Source organism: Desarmillaria tabescens (assembly GCF_030435595.1).
Source record: "Desarmillaria tabescens strain CCBAS 213 chromosome Unknown EV420scaffold_1, whole genome shotgun sequence".
Lineage (NCBI taxonomy): Eukaryota > Fungi > Basidiomycota > Agaricomycetes > Agaricales > Physalacriaceae > Desarmillaria > Desarmillaria tabescens.
Genome location: NW_026848300.1, coordinates 1332078 through 1348527, shown reverse-complemented (window position 1 = coordinate 1348527; position 16450 = coordinate 1332078). Strand labels below are relative to the sequence as shown.

At 45.5% G+C, this 16450-nt stretch overlaps 5 protein-coding genes across 5 annotated transcripts; 3 read left to right on the top strand and 2 right to left on the bottom strand.

The window, feature by feature from the left end:
- Nucleotides 1–47: 47 nt before the first annotated feature.
- On the top strand, nucleotides 48–4353 carry EV420DRAFT_1494626 (RNA polymerase II-associated protein). Its single transcript, XM_060470812.1, has 14 exons — nucleotides 48–360; nucleotides 411–521; nucleotides 576–713; nucleotides 762–862; nucleotides 908–1081; nucleotides 1131–1340; nucleotides 1391–1589; nucleotides 1638–2249; nucleotides 2304–2884; nucleotides 2936–3073; nucleotides 3126–3277; nucleotides 3327–3537; nucleotides 3583–3968; nucleotides 4024–4353. The coding sequence occupies exons 1-14, from the start codon at nucleotides 126–128 to the stop codon at nucleotides 4076–4078; spliced, it is 3303 nt and encodes a 1100-aa protein (XP_060339263.1). The 5' UTR covers nucleotides 48–125; the 3' UTR covers nucleotides 4079–4353.
- Nucleotides 4354–5697: 1344 nt separating this feature from the next.
- Nucleotides 5698–9897, bottom strand: EV420DRAFT_1633895 (uncharacterized protein; the record flags this gene model as incomplete). The annotated part of the gene is made up of 19 exons (XM_060476246.1): nucleotides 5698–6699; nucleotides 6755–7000; nucleotides 7171–7245; nucleotides 7308–7580; nucleotides 7631–7753; nucleotides 7793–7891; nucleotides 7964–7997; nucleotides 8054–8100; nucleotides 8150–8378; nucleotides 8429–8552; nucleotides 8700–8738; nucleotides 8788–8794; nucleotides 8847–8939; nucleotides 9009–9106; nucleotides 9157–9275; nucleotides 9331–9520; nucleotides 9571–9631; nucleotides 9686–9735; nucleotides 9798–9897. The coding sequence occupies 19 exons, from the start codon at nucleotides 9895–9897 to the stop codon at nucleotides 5698–5700; spliced, it is 3009 nt and encodes a 1002-aa protein (XP_060339262.1).
- Nucleotides 9898–10414: 517 nt separating this feature from the next.
- EV420DRAFT_1472695 (uncharacterized protein) lies at nucleotides 10415–10971 on the top strand (the record flags this gene model as incomplete). Its single annotated transcript, XM_060469079.1, is given in 3 exon segments — nucleotides 10415–10582; nucleotides 10635–10718; nucleotides 10738–10971. The coding sequence occupies 3 exon segments, from the start codon at nucleotides 10415–10417 to the stop codon at nucleotides 10969–10971; spliced, it is 486 nt and encodes a 161-aa protein (XP_060339261.1).
- A 1183-nt stretch (nucleotides 10972–12154) lies between these two features.
- On the bottom strand, nucleotides 12155–13693 carry EV420DRAFT_1472694 (uncharacterized protein; the record flags this gene model as incomplete). Its single annotated transcript, XM_060469078.1, has 6 exons — nucleotides 12155–12485; nucleotides 12520–13005; nucleotides 13050–13087; nucleotides 13115–13360; nucleotides 13412–13540; nucleotides 13586–13693. The coding sequence occupies 6 exons, from the start codon at nucleotides 13691–13693 to the stop codon at nucleotides 12155–12157; spliced, it is 1338 nt and encodes a 445-aa protein (XP_060339260.1).
- Nucleotides 13694–14079: 386 nt separating this feature from the next.
- On the top strand, nucleotides 14080–16221 carry EV420DRAFT_1472693 (uncharacterized protein; the record flags this gene model as incomplete). The annotated part of the gene is made up of 9 exons (XM_060469077.1): nucleotides 14080–14163; nucleotides 14221–14475; nucleotides 14570–14617; nucleotides 14688–14708; nucleotides 15094–15207; nucleotides 15255–15272; nucleotides 15696–15704; nucleotides 15797–16025; nucleotides 16091–16221. The coding sequence occupies 9 exons, from the start codon at nucleotides 14080–14082 to the stop codon at nucleotides 16219–16221; spliced, it is 909 nt and encodes a 302-aa protein (XP_060339259.1).
- Between the last annotated feature and the right edge of the window lie 229 nt (nucleotides 16222–16450).

Here is a 16450-nt window from a genome sequence, read left to right as displayed (position 1 = left end):
TGGTCAACATGAGCACACAAGTGCCATTACACGCTAAGTTCTCTAATTTTACAACTACCACCGTCGTTCTGTGATTCAGTTCAAGTAGAACGATACCATCTCCCCACGCTCTCTCATAAGCAGGCATGGATAACCTCGAGGAGGCAGGCCCTACAGGACGTACTGTCGACATCGAACTCGGGAGCGGTCAAGAGGTCATCACTATTGATTTGGAGGACTTGGACCCGAATCCCAAGGATGTACTGGATTTATTGAATGAGGGACATCCAGGTGTATGGGTTTGGACGAAACTCGCCGCGGAATATTGGAGAAAAGGGTATCTGGAGGCGGCCGAGTTGATTGCGACCACAGCAATACAAGGTACGCCTTTGGTGCTGAGGGCTTGAGAGAACTTGTTAACCCTTGTATAGTCGTGACATCTGATGGATTTCCCGCTTCCCTTCCGCCCATATATGCCCTGCTTGCCAATATTCAGGTGGCCAACGCTCGAACAGCACCAAAAATTGTGCTGCACAATGCCGGTGAGTGTGTGCATCTTGTTATCGTTTTCCACAGACCCATAGCGTGGCTGTCAGAACAGGATATATTAGCCAGTGCGAAAACGAAGGATGATTTTCACCGTGAAGCAGCTCACCTGTTGAACAAGGGTGACCGGGCAAGTCATGCAGAAGGAGGGTCTATGATCAGCGGAACACTTGCATTCTTGACTCGAGGTATGAATTCTGCTTGTGCAGTGCATGCCTGTAACTTACGTCCTCTAGGTATCCAGCAGTTAGCTACCCGCTCTATGGATGATGCCATGCGTTCGTTCGAAGGCGTTTTAATGGAGAAACCGACGAATGTCGTTGCCCTGCTCGGAAAGGTGAGATTACTGCTATCTTATGTTTACAATAACTGACGTCAACAGGCCCGAATTTTGTATGCTCGTAGAAATTATCCTCTGGCGTTGCAAACATTCCAACAAGTCCTACGAATGAATCCCCGTTGCCAACCGGATCCTCGCATTGGTATAGGTCTATGTTTTTGGGCCTTAGACGACAAGGCGAAGGCGAAAACTGCGTGGCAAAGAAGTTTGGAAGTGGTGGGTAGTTTCCTTTTGTATTTGCTACCGTTTAACTAACCTTCAGAAGAATCCTTCGGAATGGGCGGCCCAACTTCTTCTAGGTTTAGAGTCGATTAATGCGAGCAAGAGCGATCATCCCTCTGAATCAACACGCGTTCATTTGTTCACTACGGGGACAAAATACATCGAGAAAGCCTTTCAGCAGTCTAGTCGAAACAGTGCAGCAGCGGCCAATGCCCTATGCGAGTTCTTCCTTCAGAAAGGCGACGTTACGAGGGTACGTCCACAAAACGGCCAACGCCATGCCTATCTCACATAACATGACAGAGCCTGAAGCTTGCTGAACGTACAATTCAGTTCGCCGACACGTTAACAGTTCTGACAGAGGGTTACATACGGGCTGGTCGTGTTGCTCATGCCCAGGGATCTCTTACCCAAGCTCACAAGCATTATTCAGTCGCCCTTGAAGGACAGCCCAAAAATATACTGGCAAGTATAGGATTGGCACAGATACAGATCAGTAACGGTTCGTGGGCATCATCCCTTTTTGTTTTACATATTGAATTTCACGTAGATGAACTGGCGGCGGCTATCCACACTCTCGATACTCTTATCCAACGTCCCAACCCTCAGGATTCTCTGGAGGCCACACTCATATTGGCGTCTTTGCGCGCTTATCCTCGACCAGGTGTCTCGAGCTCAGATCTTGCTCAGGAGAAAGCGCGCGCTCGGGAACTGTTCGAACGCGTCAGCAAACGACTCGAAATCGACGGAACAAAAGCAAATGGACAGGTTCGACCCAAGGTCTCTCCCATCATCAGCGAAGACATGGACATGTACGTTGAGATTGCAAAGCTATGGCAAGACGAGAACTTGGATAAAACTGTCGTCGCGTTGGGAGAGGCGTTGAAGATCAGCAGCTCGTCGGCCAGCGTAGGCCAAGTCGATGTTCAGCTGTTGAACAACCTCGGTGTCCTGCGTCACCTTACGGGACAATTACCAGATGCGAGGACATTATACGAGAATGCCCTTATCAAAGCGGCCGGCCTCGGTCCTGATGTTGGCGAGGGTATGTCAACATCGATCTTGTATAACCTTGCCCGGGTCTACGAGGACCAGGGAGAAGATGAATTGGCAAAGGATGCCTATGAAAAGTTGCTTTCACGACATCCGGAGTATGTTGACGGTAAATTTCCTCTTTAGCTTCTGTTTCAGTTATCAGCTTGACATGCTTCCTCAGCCAAAATACGGCGCGCTCAAATGCTCACTAATTTGCGTCGCAACACTGACGCACATGACCTTCTGAAACAGGCGCTAGCCTCGCAGAACAAAGACCTCAATGTCCGCGCATTCTATACCTATTTCCTGATTCAAAGCGGTTTGCCTAAGCTCGCGAAAGATTTCGTGTTCACAACTCTGAAGGATCACGACAAACACGATGTCTACTCCCTTTGTGCGGCTGGCTGGATTATGTATCAGCAATCTCGGGAAAGTCGAGATGCTACATCCAAAGGTACTGAGGATAGGCGCCGTGGATTCCAGCGTTCTGCCGAATTCTATGAAAAAGCTTTGTCGCTGGATCCGCTTTGCGCATTTGCAGCTCAGGGTCTGGCTATCGTCACGGCAGAAGATGCTCTCGGCACTTTGAGCGGCGGACAACCTTCGTCGAATACGGATGAAGCTCTGAAACGACTGCACAACTCCCGTGAAGCTCTAGACGTGTTTGGAAAGGTTCGAGAGTCACTGAACGATGGTAGCGTGTACTTCAACATGGGGCATTGCTATTATTCTCGTGATGAATATGACCGAGCGATTGAAAGTGTAAGTTTTGTTGTTATCTACGGGGCAACGAGCTTATATTATCGGATCTAGTATGAAACAGCTTCTACACGCTTCTACCACGATCAAAACGTATCGGTGCTTCTGTGTCTCTGTCGTTCGTGGTATGCCAAGGCAACAAAAGATCAATCGTATAAGGCGATGACCACAGCACTACATTATGCTCAAAAGGTAAGTATTCTACCGTCGTATCTCTTTATCGCTTGCTAAGATGCTCATATAGGCCTTGCACATACAACCTAATGACAAAGCCATTCTTTACAACATCGCTATGATTCAACAGAAGTCAGCTGAGATGCTCTTCACCATTGATCCCTCAAAACGGACATTGAAAGACTTGCGCCACGTAATTAACCAGGCAGCACATGCTCAGAAGTGAATTTATATGTTGGCCATACATTGTCATTCTTACACTTGTTCACAGGATCTTTGCCTCTCTTGCTTCGGACAAATCAGAAAATGTCCCATACAGTCGCGATATTGCTGATCAAAGACGGAAGTACGGTGACAGCATGCTTCGGAAAGGTGATGATCATCTAGCCAGCCAGAAGCAATATGAAGATCGTGCACAAGCTAAATTGTTTGATGCACGGCAGAGACGGCAGGAGGAAAGAGATCGGATGGAAGCCCAACAGGTTGTTTCCTCGTTTTTCATCATACTTATTACTGACTGCGAGTAGCGCGAGAGGGCCGAGCGAGAACGTTTAGCAGCAGAAGAGCTGGCGAACAAAAGGCGAATCGCACGTGAGCAAGCTCAAGCCTGGTCCAGGGACTTGGTACGTATGGACAGCGATGACGAAAAGGAGAAGCGGCCAAAGAAATCCAGAAAGGCGAGGGGCGAGGGGGCTGCAGGTAGTGGCGATGAAGCAGAGCCTAAGAAAAAGCGGAGAGGAAAACTAAAGAAAACCAACGACCAGGCTAATGGAGATGGAGACGGAGATGAACCCATGGCTACGTTCAGTGACGATGAGGATGTAGAGAAACCCAAGAAGCGGCCAGTGAAGAAACGAGTCGTGAGAGATGACGACGATGAGGAGACGGCCGGTGGTCCTCGGAAAAAACAGTTGTATGTTTCTCCTTTTTTTCCCTATCAATTCGAAAGACTTATACTTCTCTTATAGTAAGAGTAAGGAGATGCTTTCAGATACTGACGACGAGGAGATGGATGTGTCATGATGCTACCTATGTTTATTTTTGTTGTTTGTACATTGCGCCTATATCTGTATTATCTAACTTCCTGTCCTCGGTACTGTTGCGAAGTCTTCTTACTTGCCTTCAGAAGTTTAAGTGAGGGATCAAAGAAATACCGTCATTCTATCGTAGTTCCGTAGTCAGTATAGCCTGTGCAGAGTACATGAGGTTTACCATCCCTCACTTTTTCCGTGGAGTCGAACAGGGGTGCCTGATGTCTATATTACGCAACTACAGTTGTGGACAATCAAAGACGACAATTTCATTTCCGGCTAAACCAGATTTTCTGAGGCAAAAATAAGTTCGGATTCAGAAAGCCAGAGGCTGAAAACGTCCAAAAAACACCATCCGAAGTTTTTCCCATGACATTTTTGCGGCGCCAAAATTTTGGACCAAAAAAATCGAATTGTGTGTACCTCTTTTGGCCTCGCCGGCAGACGTAATTCAGTCATTCAACTCTATCGGCAACATTCACGGCTGGAAACCACCTGGCGCTGATTCTGCTGCCTTTCAAACAACCCTGTACACTCAGCCAATGACAAATTGAATCTCCGAAGATCACATTTACTCGGCAAGCATCTTCCGTGAGGCAGCAATATTAATTACATCAGTCCTGTGCCCGGGCCCTTCACTTGAACACTGCTGAGTGTCACAGGTCGCTCAGGTAGCACTTATATTGATGGATAACAGAAGATCTGGATTGCTTTGGAGTACATCTCTAGATAAATGTTATTAAGAGTTTGTGACTTCTGGTTGCTAAGTTCTTCCTCGCTTTCAGTCCCTCAGATCTGGGCCAGACAGATGTCTGGTCCTTCAATTCTCAGGCATCAACTCGGCAGCATGATTTCCGAGCCCAGTTATATTATGATCCACCTATTTTGAAGCCTTGAAGGCTTGCCCCTGCCTTTCATGATGGCTGGTTTGTGGATGAATGGCTCGATAAAATCCAGTGATCTTGACGCCATCGGACATGGATTTTGAAAAGGAGTCGATTGTGCTATCTCCGAAGTTTTTCCCATGACTTTTTGGGGGTACGCCAAATTTTTGGGATAATTTTTGGTCAAAACTCACGTTCTGCAAAATCGGCTTGTGCAAATATCTTTATTAAGTCTATATCTTCACTTTTATGCAAAAAACCGGCCGTTTACCTGACCAGGGTCCTTCTAAAAATAGGTCAGATTTTTTGTTGTCTTTGATTGTCCACAACTGTACAAAGGGCATGGGTCCTCCTTGACTCCCTACTGTGATGACCCTGTAGATGCAGCTGTTCATTGTCAGCAACTATAGAACACATTCTCTTCCAATAACTCCTGTAGGGCCCATGCAGGGGCAAAGCCTGCTACGTCTGATTGTATTTTAATAAGGTCGGCTAGCGGCAAGACCCGCTACCTTGACATCGGATGATTATTCCGATTGGATTTGTTGGACACACGAATCCTACTCTCTTTTTCTTTTTCCTTTTTTAAAAATTTAAAAATTTGATTTTGTGCTAGACGAGTTATATTTGAGTACGGCTCTTTGATCATCTAACGATGCCACCTTTAATAGTATGTATGGTTAGCGCGCTTCCAATTTACATCTGCATTCTCACATGTATAATATGATTATCTACCGGATCTTAGCTGTGTTAGTTCCTTTACTGCCTTTTGGTGTGCAGCATCAATCTCTAGCACAAATACCAACAACGCCTTGTCTTTCTTCAACAGCTCATTTAACTGCTTATGCAGTTCCCGCATGTTGCCGATGGCACAATGAAGATCAGCCATCACCCTTGCTAAGTGTCTCTTGCACGTATCAATGTCCCAATCTTTGATTTTCTCCACCAGCTTGTCATATTTGTTGTGATCTGGATGACCATGAGGTCCCGCAGGGCTTATATTGGTCTTTTCGCAGTCAAAAAAGCTGTTCATGAATGTCGGAAATGTATTTTTTGAGGGGTCATCTGTGGATGGGGTTGGTGATCTTGAATCGTGTATGGTCAAGGGTCTGTTGGCAGGTATAGAGAGCATAGGACGAGTGATTATGGATTCGTTTTCTATCATCTCATTGTCATATCTTTCGTTCAGAAGGATGGGGGGCATGGTTGCAGGGGGCGATTCATCTGGCCTCGTTTGTAGGATTTCTGAGGACGGCGTTGGTGTTTCGGGGTTTAACGAAGATGATGATGATGGGTGAGGAGCAACTGTGACTATGGGTGTCAACTGTGCTATCCGCTTAGCCACGCTCGAGTTCCAAAAAGGGGTGACTTTGGTAGGATGCGACAACTTCGATGTACTCGATCTCGTTGCCGGGGATTTCAGTAAGTCCATCTTCTGCAGGTTTAGCGTGGGTCTAGGCTGCGGCGGCATGCTTAAATTTTCAGCAGGCTGTTCCAGCGTTTCATCCTGTTGTGAGTCGACCTCGTCGTCTTCATCCACATCTAAATCCATTTTGACGTGCCTTCGTGCGGTCGAGGGGGACTCGGAGTTGCGTTTTCGTTTTCGTCCCCTTTTCATACCACTGCCACTAAACATGCAGTGTTTGGCTTGCAGATGGCACTCCCAACATTTTGAACGGTCCTCTGAGTTTGGCCATTGACAGGGGAGTTTATGACCGCAAGTTTTGCACTGAGAAAAGTGGACATTAGTTATTTAATGTTTCATTCGAACGTCTAACACTCACAGGCGTGTCTGCTTCTGTAGGAATCAAGTCCCAGGTGGAAATGTCAACCTTTGATACTTTGGTCTTTGATAACGTGCGAGAGTTGCTGTGGTGTATGTTCAAGAAAATCAGTTGGCACCAGAGTTCAAGTCCGAGTTTTGATATAACCTCGTCCTTGTTAGCTGGGCCCAAGTCGATGGCTAAGTCCCATAATTGGGTAAGCCATTCAACAGACGGCTCCTCTGGCGGGGTAGTATAAGACAAAAACTGCGGGTGTTTTATCAGCTCGGTTGTTTTTGATCACTTGTCGACTCACTTTCTTCCATAAATCATCTATCTGCATCTTCTTTTCATTTTAGGAGGGCCAAAACATAGCGATCCCTACAAAATGGACAAACAATTTAATTTCAAGGAAAAGATGATGGCGTGGAACTTACAGTGCTCGATGGCGTTCCCTGCAGCTCTCGTGGCTTTGGTAATAGTTTCGGCATTGAAGCGTGAGTATGAATGCCCTGAAAATAAAATAAAATAAAAGATTTAGCCATAACATGGGGCTAAAATGGTATTCCCGCACTAATGTAGAAGGAATCGCAGACGTTGTTGCATGTCCTTTTACTGCCCTGGGTCTGGGTTTGGTACTTCGTACATCCTTCGCGCTTCCTGTCGGTGTGTCTGCTGCTGACAATTTCTTTTCTGCATTGGGTTTAGTACTCTGAACAGTTTGCGTGACTGTGTCGGCACCGACGGCTTGAATTTGCGCTGGTTCGGAGGGTAACCCATCCCAAAGAGCACGTCCTTTTATCACTCGGGCTGCTTGTAAAGCCTGTAAAGCCTCTATGACCATGTTCTTGATACGACATCTAGGTCAATGGTCATATCAAAGCATTAAAGACTTACCTGAGCAGCATTAACCAGATCCCACTGTGCCGACGATCCATCTGATTCCAATTCCATCCTTTTCTTAACGTAGTCTTTGATGGCGTTGTTGATCTTGTTAATATCGTCGGGCTTCGTGTTATCCTTGTGCAAACCTCATATCCTGAGTTCATTCTGCCCCACTATAACAAAGGGTTGGAGTATCATCGTATCTTCAGCGGGATCAGCAAGAGTAGTCATGGTGGTTGGTAATGAACAAGTAAAATTCAAAAACTTCTGCCACTGCATGATTACATCGATTACATCATCAAAGGTAAATAATAGTATTGCTATGACTTAGAATCGACGACCCACGCTGTCGCTGCTACCCTGAATCCAAAAGGAATTACTGAATGTCTAATGATTGTGATCAGATATGAGATACTCGAAGCCAGATCTGCTTACTGGAAAAATGACTGAAAATCAATGCCATCCATTAAGAGAATGTCGCCCTTGTATAAACTCAAGCTCAGTATTCGTCAGGAATATCACAACGCTCACATGCTGCAGATTTACGGTTAGAATGGGACGTGTTAGAGGTTTTCTGGGAGAAGGCCTTTTTTGGAATTTCATGAGGGCATCTGATCCTAGAGATAACCCGGCTACAAATGGATACACCCCCTTTTCGTCGTCACTGTGAAACTGAGCACTATAATAAACCATAAGCGTCACGAGAATAAATGGCCACGGAAATATCACCGCCATAGATTGGCCCTTCAAATAAGCCATGCTATTCTTACATATCAGCCCAGAAATGCAACATGCCCAAGTTTATCCCACCTCATTATCTCGTTGAAATCCAGGACATTATCAAAGATGGCGTTCAAAGACTCCAGCATATGCTTCTTTGCATCGTGTATAACCATCGGAGTTTCTTCCCACAGAACTGTTGAGCCATCACTCCCTGTGTACTGAAAATAAGTACTCTCGGCAAGCATTCACTATCACTCGATCTTCATTGATTTTTATACTTACGCGGTAGCTCGCTCCCACTGATGAAGACCGTTAAGCGTTCAAGTATCATGTATTTAAGTCATCTCGTAATGCTCACCGTTATAGGAGAAATAGTTGGTGAACATGGTGCCATGGCCTAAAGAAACACGTAAACTATACGTTTAACTTCCACTGGAGATACTGACACCTATGCTGATGAAGACGTCAGTATTTGTTCACATATCCCCCTTACTGGAATACTTACAGATCGTAAGGGCGTTCGCTTGAATGTCAAGGATTGATTTGTTTCGGAAGATATGTATTCATCGAGCAATCTACTTGCCTCCTCCATGGCATCCTGAGATGGTCACAGCCAGAAAATACACGCACTAAGAAAGAGGAAGGTTAATGTGGGTACAACACTGACATGCACATCAAGGCTTAACTCGTAGCTTTCCAAATGGAAAATGTTCAATCCACGTAAACGACGGTTCAGATTAAAGGTGTGTTCATACATGTTGATCACTAGTCAATTTTCGTCAGAACTCTGTAGATACGAGTATATAACAATTTACCTTTATCATCACGTACCTCGTATCCTACTTGTCCACCAGGGCGTATCTCGATATTTAACGAAGGTTTGATAGTTACACTGTTACCACAACTATCGCAGATTAACCTTGACCATAAGTAGCTGGATGCACATTAGTCGTGTTATGATACAGATTATATAGGATTAGCCTACCAACAAGTTATCCTGCCACACTTTGCACAATGAAACCCAGCAGGCTTTTTTGACGATGTAAGGACTGAATTGTTTGTCGGAGATTTGCATGGACCATACAAGCAACTCATCAAGAAGGAGTCGTCGTATGATAGGATAGTTGGTAACGTGAACTTCCAGAAGCAAGGGCAATCGGAATTTAGGCAGATGGGTCCCTTAGAATACATGAGCATGCTTTCAGTTTTACATGTGGCGCACGTATAACACGACGGAGCAGGCCATTTCATGTTCGGGACAGTATCTTTTATCCACCAAGGAACATTGTCCTGGGTTACAGTCAGTTATATTAACTGCAGGCATAGAAAAGTTATTCTACCGACCACCAATTTTAACATGATCTTGATTCTAATCTGGCCATTGTCCATCTCATCTACATGCATTTAAGCTGTCAGCTCGCAACAAAGTGAATACGTTATGCAATCCTCAGCTTACGCCATAGACAACAAACAGTATATGATGCTAGAAGACAGAATCCTATTCCATCAGATTTGAGATTGTAAGGGAAAAAAGGGTAGTCATTTTTGATGAACATGGAGATCAGCGTTTGGTCTAGAATTGCCATTTTTAGAGGTTCTTGATAGTTCCGTTTTGACGTGGTTGAATTTCTGGGAATGAAGTCCAGTCAACCTCCTCTCAAAAAATCACAACACAGGTTACCCGTGAGTTACAATTAACCTCCCACCAAAAAAAAAATTGTCTCTTCTGCATGGTCAAAGAGCATCAGGATGTGTTGTATGCAAAAGGATATTGAGCTCACAGCGCAATTTTGCCAGTGAGTAGGATTCCCTTCACTGATTTCTCCTGCATGTATATGCCTGAATGGTACGACTTGAAAACCGAGATCGTTTTGCATAACTCTTGCCGAGAACATGCCCAGGTTAGTGGTAAGCGAGGGAGTGGTATCAGCATAATGCGGACTTTGAGGTAGACGTCGATGCCCAAGTTCAACTAAGATTCGGGCCAAAAATTTCATGCAATCACGTGCTTTGCAGGTAATAGCTCGGCCGAGAACTTGATCTCATCATCATTTCCTATTAATCCTATCCACGATGCGAGAGCAAGATCATCCACTGGGCTGGGTCGTCGGACCACCAGAACTTCAGATCCATGTGTTCAGGCCGGATGTCAGCGAGTCTAGAGCTCTTTTTATAGATCGGAAGGCTCGAGAACTGGTTGCTGCTGTGAAGCGGTCAGGAGAGGATGTTGAACAGGCACAAGTGAGTACCGGTTTTGTTTTCAAGGCAGTGAGTGCATACTCATGGCCCTCAGAAATATTTTCAATCAATCTTGAATCTAGTAAATGGCAATTACATGGTTTTATGCGGCACGGAATATCTTGGAAATACGTTCCATGTCAGCGTTTTAAATACAGTCAGTATTCTACTTCGATTCCCCCAAAATGCAGTCACTCACTATAGCTCAGTTCTATCAGCTTTCTCTGAAAATCTACGACGACGTACCTCCCAACTTCAACCAATTCTGGACCGACTATTTACGTCCGCTGGCAAAGGCAGCATCACCATCTGAGTTACAGACCATGAAGATAGAATGCCTGCCATTTTTATGGGCAGCGATGATCGCCGAGGCTATGGGTGTCACTTTGTGACTGGAAGGCACGAAGGTCAGGATGGCTGATGTACAAGGTTGGTCACTTCTGCCAAGTTATCGATACATGAAGGTGCGTGATTCGATAATCATGATATCTCCTCGTGTGCCAATGTTCCATAGTGCGAACTTTGTCAAGAACGAGATTTGGATTGTATGAGCATGGGTGCTGAAGGGGAAGAAAAATGTCGCAAGTGTTGTATCGATGGATTGGCATGCAAGTCCCACATGTCTGCATTTACAGACTTTGGACCACTGACTGTCATATATGCGCTCGTGGGAATTGAAACGTTGTCCAAGCTTAACCGTGGTGTAAAGGACATTTTAATGCAGATGGCAGTCATCCAAGACGAGCTGGCTGCTCGGAGGTTTCGCGATTAGCACATGTAAACTCTGGACTCTGTTTTATTGAATGTGACATTTTTGTTTATATTATCAGTTTGATTTTATTGTATTGCCGCAGGTCGCGAAGCTTTTCGTAGAGGATATCATGGTCAACCAGCTGTCAGATACCAACTTTTATAGAATCTGGAAGGATTCTTATACTGACAAGAATACCGGTTCGCCCGATCATTAATGGTCAGCCTAGAGATTGTTGATAGTGATATAAACACTAATATCAAGGATGGTTTGGTGATATCATATGGTAACTCGGCGAGTTCTTTGGTTTCTAGTCTTGAGCTTTATAATAATCATGCCAAGATATGACATACGCGATGACGAGGCAGCGCCTCGCAATGTGCTGGTGGCGTCGTTAGGTCAATGGAACCAAATGGCTGCATGACAAGAGAGTGAGGGAGTCTGCTGGCTGCGGGAGTGATAACACTGACTTGGGTGGACATGGGCTTCTGGTGGATAGGCTTTGCGGTGGGAACTCCGAGGCAATAACTACTGTTCCATGTCACCGCGAAAGGATACATCCCTAGCTGTCAGCTGCGAGGTCTTGTTGTTGAATATTTATATAGGCTTTGTAGTGGGAACATGGAGGCGATAACAATGGTACCATGATATGACCGAGGCAAGGACCATGCAGCGTCTCAAAAGTGGTGATGGTGTGGAAGACACATGCACGCTGAGCTTGCACACTTCATTCTGGGGTGCCAGGGAGGGCGGAAAGAACCACACTTTCTGATTAGACATGGTAAAATGAATGTGGTTGCTTCCTCCACATGGATGGAACCGTATTAGCCGGAGTTACAGGGTAGGGACGGTCCGTTGGTGGAGTTGGTGAACAGATTGAGCAGCTTAATACTTGGCGTAGAGGAGATTGGGTGACAGGAAGCGGATACAGCTGACGAGATGCGACCCAGACTGGCAAGGCGATTGTTCGCTTCAAGCGTGGGAACATAGATGTTTGATATAATGGCAGGGGTAAAGCCATCAAAAGGCTCGAGTATGCTTGATTGCAGAGCTTTAAGGGTGCTGTTGAATAGGTGTTGGAATGAGGCGCCTGCTTTAAGGCCCAAGATGAGGGATGTGCTACAATATCTAACGATATTAAATGCTGAAGCAGGCCTGCGAGATGTTTTTATATATAAAATGTATTTACTTGTGTAATATCGTGTTGAGACGCTGTAGGTATCGAAGTTGTAAGTCCTGTAGACTAGTCAGCTGTATCTTGTGCTGTAATAAGACATTATGTAGATGTGCAATGTGATCCAACTGATTACTTATCGCCTTGTCTACAAGCTCTCTCAATACACCAGTCTCCTCTTTGCATTGTTCAAGCTCATAATACTGCAACGCCGCCTGTTCGGCTTGGAGAAAGTCGTCCTTGGCAGGATTGTCCGCAGCAGTGTTCATAGCAGGGTCTAAGTCCGAAACCTGTGTTCGTAACACTGATGACAGAGGTTCGTCAAGAGCAGGATTGCTCTGTTGAGTGATGCCAGGCGACGTCGATGTTTGTCCTGGAACATCGTTGATGAGCGGTGACTTGGGAGGCAGCGGAGAGTCTTGCTGGATGGGTGTATGTGACCGTTTTCGTTTACGGTTCCATTCTACAAATGAACAGGCTTTCATGGTAAGAAGGCACTCTCTACAGGATGTATGTTCTCCTGAGACAGGATATTGACAACATACACTGTCGCCACAATTATTGCACTACAACTTATTAGAGACTTGATGAACGACAAATAATGACTCACAGCATTCGTTAATCTCATGGGAAAGAGATCCCATGTAGATATATCGATATCCATCACCCTGGTCCCGACCAGAAATCGATTTTCATGATGCTGTACATTCAAAAATACGAGTCGAGCCCACGAGAGACTGCCCATAGTATCCTTGGCCTTTTGCTTCACGTCGTCTCCTAAGGTCATGATTGAATCCCTCAGTTCCACCAGCCAGGTTTCGTCGGTATATTTGGGCTCCGACATCAGGATGGAGAACTATTGATGTGCTGCGTGAGGGACCGTCAAATGCCGTGGTAAAGTTCGCACCTTTTGCCAGTTTGCCATGTCCACAGGAGACACGTCTACATGATTTGGCACCATCGTCGGTGCTTCATCTTTATGGCTGTTGAGGAGCAGAGTTTTTTTGGGTGCCTTACCCAAGAGAGGCCAATCAGTCTAATTCCGACGGGTCTTGAAAACAGGGAAAAAAGGAAGACTCACGATCATAACCAGACCGCCCCGCACTTCCTCTTGAACTTTGTTCGACTGTTCTTGAGTTTCTTCTAGACGCATTGAGGTGTTGGCTGACACGGTGCTTTCATTGGACATGGGCTTGGTCTGAGATATCATGCTAGCATGGTGGAAAGTCGTCTTTGCCGGAGTCCTCGGAACTTTGATTGCACGTGATCATTGGTTCCATGCCTGACCGTTCTTTCTCCGACTCGCTTGTCCCTTCAGTCTATCATGCAAATGAAAGAGTACCCTCCAGGGTACGTTGTCAGGCCACCAGAGCTGCAGATACACCTTTTCACACCCATGACATCTCGAACCCATGCGACATCAATCAACAAGAAGGCTCGCAGCTTTCTCAAAGCTCTGCAGGAAAATACCGAATATACGGCTTTGAAGGTGATGTGAACAAAGTGATATACATCGAACGATACTCATGACACTACAAAACATCCCAGGAGGATCTTTGTTCATGTCTATGTACCATGCAAGGAGGCTATATTATACTTAAAGGGTCGAAGTACGTGGAAGAGCAGGATGACGAGAGGTCAGAGGACATCATGTTCTTGGTGCGGCTTGCCTTTTTTTGTTTTGTTGACGTATGTCTTTGCGAATGATAGTCCTAGTATTATCATCTATGCGCTGTTTACAACAATAAGACCCCGCCGGATTTTGTGGATTTCTGGTCTAACTACCTCCTCCCCATCGTCTCGCGTGCAACCAAAGCTGAACTCAATCAGATGCAGGAAGACAATGCAGGAAATATATGGGAGTCTATGGTGGCAGCAAGCATGGGAGAACTCTCCCTCTTTACAGAAAAAAAGATCAGGCGGGCTACCATGAGCCATTGGTTGATGTTCGCTGAAGTTCGGACGATACTTGTGAGTGATTCTTTTCCACCATCACATAAAGCCGACTGATACAGTTTAAGTGCCAATGCTGCTATGACACGCGCGAAGACTGTTTGGTGACCAGGGACCATCAACGACACATTTGTCGACGCTGTGCTATCCTTGGCTGTACGTGCGTCCCAGCGTCATGTAATCTCGTGGCAATCAAAGACGATCTGGCATATGTTATCACAAACCTGCAGATGCTGCAGCACGGCGAGAAGGTGATTAGTGAATTGATGGACAGTATAACTTCCTTGCAGGGAAAGACGTTAGAGCACATGGAACATGTCCTATAACAGTATCCCCTCAAGATATACTACTCTATATCCCACAGACATCTCCTATACCATCCTCATCTAATCCAGCGGAGTGAGATAGCCCTGTTTCAATACTTCAACAAGGAATCCTGAATTATGACAACCTGGCATACCTGGTAAGAATCTCTTCGACGTCCTCCATATCAATCGAAGTCATGTCACTGACAACAGTGGGACTGACAAGTTTCATCACCAGCACGTTGCCTTTAATTGCCCTTTCTCGATACAATGATTGCAGCAATTGATTCTCCGCCCACATATGACTCCGTTGGAATTTCATGTAGTACAGGACATACGCGTAGGCACCCTTGAGATTTTGCATGAAGGGAGGCAGTGGGATAATGTGTCGACCATCTTCGCATTTGCGGATACCCCCAAGGAACGGCGTATTATCCATCCAAAGGTGAACATCCAAATTGTTAACGGATCATGTAATCCTGTCCCTGACAGATCCGAGAAGCAGTATGGGTACGAGCATCATCTTGGAGCATTTTGCCCCATAAAAATAACCTATCCAGTGCAGAGCCTACACATACAACAGGTCAATAGAATAAAGCAGACTTGCAGCAATTTTACTGACAGCAAGGTTGATGATCATTTTCTGGTCAAGAACTTTCTCATCGGTATATCCACGCATGGGAAGAGGCATACTTTGAGATGTTGCCATCTTTTCATCGTAAAGCCATCCTTTTTATACTGTTATAAGCGGAATAACTCTCACCCACATCTGCAGGGTGACTTTCAGATTTTATGATTCGTCAGAATAAATAAAGACCTCGCATATGCCACAAGCTTGCCTCTTAATGCCAAACTGCCACTGCTGCTCTGTAACCCCGGTTGCGCAGCACTTATGCACAGTCCCACATATTCAATATCGAAATGGTTTTCTAGATGTTCCAGGTAAGATATCCTTTTAGCTAAGGATAGACATTCACAGTCGATTGTAGGAGCATCACAAATGATACTTGAGTCCTTCGTATCTTCAATCGAAGGTGATACCCATTTCTGTCCGCCTTACTCTTCTATCACTGGATCGCGAGTGGTCCCGAGGTGCTGCGCCCATCAAAAAGGTACCGCTACTCCTACCTATAGAACTCAATACATTCTCATCGATAGTAATAGCCGCAAAAGAGGGTCGATCATCGATTCTGGCTGTGGGAACATGGGAAAGTTCACTGATGTTCTTTGATACATCTCGCAAGCTCGGTCGGGGGTATGAAGGTTAGTTAATTATGTAGGCATCTTGTTTGCACTCAATCACATGTAAACTTCAGAGTCTTATTTAGGGACCATTGAAATGGACCCTGGTATCATTTTCGACATGAAATGGAACACCATGGACACGTTGCTTGCTGTTGCCTCTGGTGACTACCAATGTTCCATTCAAATCCTCGATCCAGAAGTCTGTGCAACCTGAGACGTTTTGCTGGGACATTCGTGTCCAGCGAAATCCGTGGCATGGGATCCTCAAAATTCGTCCTTGTTAGCCAGTGGAGGACGCGATGGTACTATCCGTTTGTGGGACTTGCGTTCAAGGGAATATAGGTGGCAAAATGACTCTCTATGTTCCGTGTTGAATGTTGTTGCTGCTCACGAGGACTTGGAACCTGTACAGACTGGTTGTACACAACATTTATCCAAACCAT